The sequence below is a fragment of the Hippoglossus hippoglossus genome, chromosome 3 (assembly GCF_009819705.1).
Source record: "Hippoglossus hippoglossus isolate fHipHip1 chromosome 3, fHipHip1.pri, whole genome shotgun sequence".
Lineage (NCBI taxonomy): Eukaryota > Metazoa > Chordata > Actinopteri > Pleuronectiformes > Pleuronectidae > Hippoglossus > Hippoglossus hippoglossus.
The window spans coordinates 874,937-883,706 of NC_047153.1; the positions used below are offsets into that span (position 1 = coordinate 874,937).

An 8,770-nucleotide genomic window follows, 5' to 3' on the forward strand; every position below is an offset into this window, starting at 1 on the left:
TGTGTGTCTGTGTGTGTGTGTGTGTGTGTGTGTGTGCGTGCGTGCGTGCGTGTGTGTGTGTGTGTGTGTGTGTGTTTCAGAGGCGTCCACGCAGCAGGAACATGAGGAAGACGGCGCTGAGCAGGATGCAGAGCGTGCACACGGTGGGAACCACGATCTCTGTGACCATCTCCATGTGGCCGATCAGCGGATCTGAAGCACAAACATACATGTGGGAAAGTGCACATATTTTGAATGTTGTTAATCTTGTGTGTTCACATATTCTGACATACATGCTTGATCTTGAGTATTTGAGGTGTGAGTATATTCATTCACAGAAATGTCTTCAGGTGACATTTTTGATTTAAAGTTAGATAAATGTGATTATGCAATGGTTGTTGATGTTTTCATGTTGAAGCAGAACTAGTGAGTTTTCAGGTTGTGACGTTTGAGCAGTGAAGTCACAAACTGTTGCTTCTGGTCTTTTCATGACGTTTGAGTGTTTCCAGGTTTATCATTGACAGAACAGCAGTTTTAAATGTTTGTTCTCACACAGAAACATTTCTTGTACCTAAACCTCATCATGCACTGGCCAAGCCCTTTGCATCCCTGCATGTTCCTGACTTCCCTGGGACTTTCTTGTAGCTGCAGGAGCGAAACAAAGAAGAACTCTGTTAGAGAGCGAATCACAAGCTTGAGACAGACTTTTCCTTTGTTTGGCTCCAGCAGCTTCTCACAGACTTTATTCACCCACCTGCAGCCAGGAGCTGGTTACTGGAGGAACAGGTCTCCACAGCTTTCCTCTTCCAGCTCTCCACCTGCACAGACACAACACCACAGTTCTAACATGTAACGTAACCACATGAAATGGGGAAAAACAAATACATGTTTCGCTGTGATACTGTGGACGTGGACAAATTCAGAAAAGAGCAACACAAAAGATATTGTGTGATTGGGCTCATCTGTGTCGTTACTTTCTTCTGATGTGATGTGAGTCCTTTACTTAATTGAATTTAAACTGCTACCTATGTTATATCTAAAGCTGAGTTCTTACATTATAGTTTAAAACCTGCAGAAACCTCTAGTTCTTAATACTTTTTATCCAGTTTGAAGTCACATTTTTACACTTTTTAGATCTTGGTGGTTTTTAACTCTGTACTTGAAGCAGATGAAGGATCTGAAGTTTTCAGAGAAACCCGTTGTGAACGTTAGCGGCAGCTCGACTCTCAGCCAATCAGAGACGTGTCAGAGAAACACTGAGTTTAACATGAAGCTGCTGTTTGTTTTAGAGGAGGAGACGTCTGAGGAGGATTCAGATAAAAACCTCCTGAACCATCAACACTGAGGGAATCGAACCAGGAGAAGACTCCAACTCCCATCATCCCTCACTGCTTCAACACAACATACTATCCTCCAGAGGGATTTGATCGTGTCGTGTGTTGTTCACCTCTCTCTGGTTGGGAAAGCCGTTAGAGCTGATGATGCGTTTGTAGAACTGGACAGAGGCCTTCGGGTAACGGGGTTTGTTCTTGTTCCTGAAGTCCACGTAGTACAGGCCGAACCTTTCGGAGTATCCTTCGTCCCACTCAAAGTTGTCGAGCAGCGACCAGGCTGTGTAGCCCTTGATGTTGACCCCGTCTTTAATCGCTGTGAGACGATCCAGAGAAGAAAACAAGCACGAGACAACAGCATGAAGCTTTAAGTCAGGAACGAGCCAATCAGAAAACCAGACAGGGAAATCTTTCTCCGCTGTGACGTCGTCTGTGCGTCAAGTGGCGTTTTGTCGTTTCACCTTTGAGCATTTCGTTGATGTAATCTTTGAAGTACTGCATCCTCCAGTCGTCACAGAGGTCGGTGCAGAGCATCTTCTCTGACACGCCGTTCTCCGTCACGTAGATCATTGGGTTTCCGTACTGAGTCTGTGGAGAGAAGTCGTGTTACGTTCCAGTGAGATGTTCACGCAGCGTGATGTTCACTTTAGTTGATAAACTCTGTTCTCAACCCTGTCTCTTTGTCTCTTTGTCTCTTTGTCTCTTTGACTGTTTGTCTCTTTGTCTCTTTGTCTCTTTGTCTGTTTGACTGTTTGTCTGTTTGTCTGTTTGTCTGTTTGTCTCTTTGTCTGTTTGTCTGTTTGTCTCTTTGTCTGTTTGTCTGTTTGTCTGTTTGTCTCTTTGTCTGTTTGACTGTTTGTCTGTTTGTCTGTTTGTCTGTTTGTCTGTTTGTCTCTTTGTCTGTTTGTCTGTTTGTCTCTTTGTCTCTTTGTCTCTTTGTCTGTTTGTCAGCAGGATGAGGCGATAACTACTGAACAGATTTCCATAGAACTTGGTGGAAAGATGAAACATGAGCCAACAAAGAACTACTTATAGTTTTGGATCAGGACAAAAGGGGCGGATCCAGGAATTTTTTTATTTTTAATAATTTCACCCTTGAGTCCAAATGAGTGTTTGTATCAAATTAGCTGAAATTCTCTCAAGGCGTTCTTGAGATTTCTTGCTCATAAGAATGGGACAAACAGAAAACCTGAAAGCATCATGCCTCCGGCCACTGGGTGTCGCCGGCGCGGAGGCACACAAACCTCCACAGTGCACACCACTATATCTGTGCATGTTGTATTCACTTCTCTAAAAACCCAGTGGGATCTTGATAATAAACCTCACACAGCAGCTGCAGATCTGGATTTCATTCCGATCTGTGTTCTGCACCTTGACAAAGTTCAGCAGGCGTCTGAAGCCCCAGGGGACAGAGTAGAGCCACTCGGAGCCGGGGTCGGGCCATTTAGGGTCAACCAGCTCAGCCAGGTCACGGTCAGCGAAGTAGCTGTCCCCGACGCCTGACGGGTAATTCTTCTGGGTGATGTAGCGGGTGGTGAAATGTCCGAGGCCCAGGAAGTCACAGGTTCCTCGGATGTAACTCTTCTCCTGAGGTGAGAAGACGGGGAGGCGTGAAGCTCCCAGGCCCTGCTGGCCGCTCTTCCTGCCTACAGGTCAAAGGTCAACACAAACAAAGTATGGTAAAGTATCCGACCAGGTGCATGAGTTGTGAAGCTGCTTTCAGACTGAACTCTACACTATCACACTACTATATATACACTGTTTCCTCTGGAGTGAGAGGCTCCAGATTATCTGCAGACTTTCTCCTCCTGACCTCCAAGTTTAAAGTCTGTATAGATCCAGGAGAAGTGCATGTGTGAACACAACGAGCTGTTGTGAGTGCGTCTGTGCAGAAAACCTCCTGCTGTGTTGTGCATGTGAGAAACTCTGAGGAAACTCTGGAGACGATTCTCCGACTCTACCTGACGTGACAGCATCGAACTACTTCAACTCAAACACAAGAGTTTAAGGTTCAAGAGAAAGGAAACAGCTGAAGTGTGTGAATGATGCTTTTGTTTTCCACACATATAAAATATCACGTGACAAGTTGAACACACGTATGTGACGATGACGTACCGACGTAATCTTTCATAACTTGGGGGTAATCCCCGTTGAAGATGGGAGTCGCAAACCAGCCCATGTAGAACTGGATGTATCTCTCTGCTGCTTCGATGTCCCTCTGGTTGGTGACGTCCACTGGCTCGCCCCAGTCAGCTGTTAGAGAGATCCCAACCAGGCCTGACACACACACACACACACACACACACACACACACACACACACAATCTACTTTACTGTCCAGCAGGGTGGAAGAAGATAAAAATATGAAGTATAAAGTTTTCCTTTTGACCTTTTTGTTTGCTTCTCCACTGTGTGTCATACGTGTGCCAGACCTTAGCATGAGCCTGAAACACAGAGTCACCGTCGTTACTTCAGTGTATTTGATCTCATGTGAAAAATAATGAAACATGAAGTGATCGAATCCCAGAGATTTGGCAACAAAACCATAACTAAAATAACAAAATAACAACTATGAAAAAATTACAAATGATAAAGAACATGCTGAACGTGAACCCTCGAGTTTCCAAAGTAAAGTTGACAGCTAGTTATCGAAGCAAACAGAAGTGTGGCACTGCAGGAACATGTGTGGAACATGGCTGGTTGAACCTCAGACTGTAAATAAACATGGACCAATGATGCAGCCCCCCCCCCCCTCTTACTTTGATGAGGTGGTGGGCAGCTCTGTACGCTCCGGTTCCCTTCAGCTTCAGCCCCGGTGCATGTTCCCCTGTCTCATATCCCTCCACAGCGATCGACTGCAGACAACACAAGAGGGCGCTCTCTGATATACAGGTCAAACATCTGTTCACAGTGTGGAGAGGATCTTTGATCTACTCTATCAACGACATGATTATTTACTCATTTGCCTTGTTATTCACCCTGTGAGTTAAAAAACCTCAGGAAGTAACTCAGAACTTTAAAGCGCTGAGATCGACAGTTTAAAAATGAAGTTTAACGTTATACCATCACAAAAAGAACCAATCACAGACGGGTGAAGACTCTGCAGGAAGTCCAGCACATAAAAGAGGAACCTTCACACCGTGTTGGAGCAGGACAGTGAAGGCACCGCTCCTCTCCGACCTCACGTACCCACGGATTGTTGAAGGTGATCCAGTTCCTCACTCGGTTTCCAAATCTCTCAAAGCACAAGTTGGCAAAGTCGTTGAAGTAGTTAACCATGCTGACGTTCTGCCAGCCGCCGTACTTCTCCTGTAGGACCTGGACGGTTGGAGAGTTAGTTTGTGTCAACGCTCGACGTCCAATCAGCAAAGAGAAGAGACGAAGCGTGAGGCGGCGTTTCTCACCTGAGGTAAGTCCCAGTGGTACAGGGTGACGACAGGTGTGATCTTATTGTCCAGCAGCATGTTGATCAGGTCGTTGTAATATTTGATTCCTTTCTCATTGATGTGTTCGCCTGAAAATCATGGAATTCATTTGAACATTCGTCTAAAGAACAATGCTCATCACAAGTTGTTGTGTCGATCCACTAAAACCCAAAGTATTTGATTTACAGCAGAATATAAAGCAAATGTTGCTTTTGCTCGATTAATCACTTCAATGATTGATTTTTTTACATTTTGCTTATTATTTTTCTGGCGTTTGACTCATTCATGTTTCAACAATTCTAATGAAAGTAAACTTATTGAACAATGTGATTCCACTGCACTAAAATACAGTAAAAACTGTTTTCATGAATTGAATAGAAAGATGAAGCATTTCTCACTTTTCAGTCCGCTTGGTAAAATCCTCGGCCAGGAGATGGAGAAACGATAATGATTCAGCTTCATGTCTTTCATCAAGGTGACGTCGTCCTGGAAGACAAAGGACAACACTTTTCAAATCACTGCAACAAAAACACTCTGGTTCTCAAACCTGTCAGTTTCACGCTCGTAATTCAACAGGATGTAAATTGAATTTAAAGGAAAATTGAGTGTTTACCAGTTGGTAGTTTTGGTTCCTGTGAGGTTTCTCATCATTACCTCAACCAAGCTGTCATTTCATAATGATCAACCCTGTTGTCTTGTGTTTTATTAATAAAGCGGAGTCACCTTGAATTTGTAGTATCCCTCACACGACGAGTCTCCTGTGTCATTTAGGAATATCTTCCCCTTCCTGTGGGCGAAGGAATCCCAGATGCTCGCTCCTTTCCCATCGATGTTCCACGCTCCTTCAGTCTGATAGGCCGAGCTGCCCACCCCCCACGAGAAACCTGCACAGAGACAGAGAGGTAGGATGCTAGGATGCTAGGTAGGATGGTAGGTAAGTAGGTAGGTAGGTAGGTAGGATGGTAGGTAGGTAGGTAGGATGGTAGGTAGAATGCTAGGTAGCATGGTAGGATGGTAGGTAGGTAGATAGGTAGGTAGGTAGGTAGGTAGGTAGGTAGGTAGGTAGGTAGGTAGGATGGTAGGTAGATAGGATGGTAGGTCGGTAGGATGGTAGGTAGGTAGAATAGTAGGTAGGAGGGTAGGTAGGTAGGATGGTAGGTAGGTAGGATGGTAGGAGGGTAGGTAGGCAGGATGGTAGGTAGGTAGGATGGTAGGAGGGTAGGTAGGTAGGATGGTAGGTAGGCAGGATGGTAGGTAGGTAGGATGGTAGGAGGGTAGGTCGGTAGGATGGTAGGGAGGTAGGATGGTAGGTAGGGAGGTAGGATGGTAGGTCGGTAGGAGGGTAGGTCGGTAGGATGGTAGGTAGGTAGGATGGTAGGTAGGTAGGATGGTAGGTAGGGAGGTAGGATGGTAGGGAGGTAGGATGGTAGGTCGGTAGGATGGTAGGGAGGTAGGATGGTAGGTAGGGAGGTAGGATGGTAGGGAGGTAGGATGGTAGGTCGGTAGGAGGGTAGGTCGGTAGGAGGGTAGGATGGTAGGATGGTAGGTAGGTAGGATGGTAGGTAGGCAGGATGGTAGGTAGGTAGGATGGTAGGAGGGTAGGTCGGTAGGATGGTAGGGAGGTAGGATGGTAGGATGGTAGGTAGGGAGGTAGGATGGTAGGTAGGTAGGATGGTAGGTCGGTAGGAGGGTAGGTCGGTAGGATGGTAGGTAGGTAGGTAGGTAGGAGGGTAGGTAGGCAGGATGGTAGGTAGGTAGGATGGTAGGATGGTAGGTCGGTAGGAGGGTAGGTCGGTAGGAGGGTAGGTCGGTAGGATGGTAGGTAGGTAGGTAGGTAGGAGGGTAGGTAGGCAGGATGGTAGGTAGGTAGGATGGTAGGATGGTAGGTAGGTAGGATGGTAGGTAGGCAGGATGGTAGGTAGGTAGGATGGTAGGAGGGTAGGTCGGTAGGATGGTAGGGAGGTAGGATGGTAGGTAGGGAGGTAGGATGGTAGGTAGGTAGGATGGTAGGTCGGTAGGAGGGTAGGTCGGTAGGATGGTAGGTAGGTAGGTAGGTAGGAGGGTAGGTAGGCAGGATGGTAGGTAGGTAGGATGGTAGGATGGTAGGTAGGCAGGATGGTAGGTAGGCAGGATGGTAGGTAGGCAGGATGGTAGGTAGGTAGGATGGTAGGAGGGTAGGTCGGTAGGATGGTAGGTAGGTAGGAGGGTAGGTCAGTAGGATGGTAGGTAGGTAGGATGGTAGGTCGGTAGGTCGGTAGGTCGGTAGGTCAGTAGGATGGTAGGTCGGTAGGATGCTAGGTACCAGTAGGGAAGGTTCCATAGTAGAAAGACGTTCTCTCGTTCTTGGTCCAGTCGAAGTCGTCAGAGGCTGAAACACACAGCACCAGTGTGATCACATGGTGCGTCCTCAGGATGAACTGCATCGTGTCTCACTGAGGAAAAATCATAAAAACACATTTAATGCCATGTCTCTACACACAGTGACAACACAACACAAAGAAACACATGAAAGTAAAAGGTTAAAAGCAGGTGAAGAGACAAAGACACACAAGCAGATTGGTGAGGGATGGATGAGATGTTGTGTTACTTTGATTCAGTCACTCTCAGGTGTGTTGTCTTCTTCTGCCGAGACTAAAGATGTAAAATCTCAGTGAGACATATTAAATAAAGATGAAATCAGATCTTACGTGTGATGTGGAGCAGATGTCCCCTGACAGGACCAATCCCAGCAGGCTGTCTCGGCTTTTCAGTAAAAACTCAAAAACGTCCAGAAGCTCATCTGTCAGATATGTGATCTTTGTCAGAGCTTCATTTCAACCAGCCTGAAGACACAGAGACACAAAACGCTATCAGAGACAGGAAGTACGTCAGCTTGTCCAGCACAGTGAGGATGAGAGACATCTCAGGCCGCTTTCAAAACCAGATTCAGAAAGAAACGATCGGTGCAGCCGCCTCTGAGTCCTGTGATCCTCCGTGTGTCACCTCTCGACCACAGCTAACCATCTGACCTGCTGCTGCTGACGTTCTGCTGGAAGCTGCTCCACGACACCAGAAACGTCCCCGAGCTTCTGGATCTGCTGCTCAAAGCTCCACTCCGTCACCGACTGGGTCCTGCCAGAGTCACAAGTACACATCCAGGGTGTTCTCTGCTATTCACACAGACACACACACGCACACACACACCCACAGACACACACACACACACTCCATTGGAGGTCAGTGATGTGTGAATTTGCTGGAACAAACAGATCTTTTACATGAAGAACAGATTTTGATGCTGTCAGCAAAGTTCACGTCCATGATGCTGCCGCTGTGGCTTTGTGTTGTGTAGCTGTGAAGCACAACACATACATTGTCACTTATGGTGTGTGTGTGTGGTGTGTGTCTGTGTCTGTGTAACAGACGAAGTAGAAACTTTAAAGATGAAACTTTATAAACACAAGTTCACATTCTGCACTGATTTTTAAATTGTCCTCAACACTTTTGAATTAATAAATACATAAAGAATGATGACGATTATTATTATAAGAATGATTATTATTATTCTAAAAGTATTATTAACCCCTGATGTCCCATGACGTTCTCTTCTCTCCTCTCAGATTCTCAGTAGTAATAATAATAATAATAATAATAATAATAATAATTTGTTGGAATAAATTGACGGATGTGAAAAAATGTCACTTAGTAAATTTATCAATTTAACCCTAACACTAACCCTAACCCTCTATTGTTTATCAACAACAATTTTTTATAATCTAATAAAAAAAATCTCAAACAATTTTCTCTTCTATCTTATGTTTGTTGGACATTTGGACAAAGAAATAAGTGAGAAAATGACGAACAGATTGTTCAACACGGAAATGAATCATCAGAGAATCAGTAAAATGACGTCTCCACAATAAAGAAATAAAAAATGATTTCACAGAAAGTATTAAAGTGAAAACTTAACAAACGACTAATATTCATCATTAATTAACGAGTAGTTAATATAATACAATAAAACACGTCACATCAGAAACAACAGACGAGTAAAGG

At 45.1% G+C, this 8,770-nt stretch overlaps 1 protein-coding gene across 1 annotated transcript; it reads right to left on the reverse strand.

Moving 5' to 3' along the window:
* Window positions 1–76: 76 nt before the first annotated feature.
* lctla (lactase-like a) lies at window positions 77–7,691 on the reverse strand. The gene is made up of 14 exons (XM_034568832.1): window positions 7,423–7,691; window positions 7,038–7,167; window positions 5,459–5,619; window positions 5,134–5,221; window positions 4,715–4,824; window positions 4,500–4,628; window positions 4,070–4,165; window positions 3,700–3,754; window positions 3,426–3,587; window positions 2,682–2,956; window positions 1,772–1,898; window positions 1,427–1,626; window positions 734–797; window positions 77–192 (listed from the first exon to the last, which is right to left on the reverse strand). Exons 2-14 carry the CDS (start codon window positions 7,156–7,158, stop codon window positions 77–79), a joined length of 1,704 nt encoding a protein of 567 aa, XP_034424723.1. The 5' UTR covers window positions 7,159–7,167; window positions 7,423–7,691.
* Window positions 7,692–8,770: the final 1,079 nt, after the last annotated feature.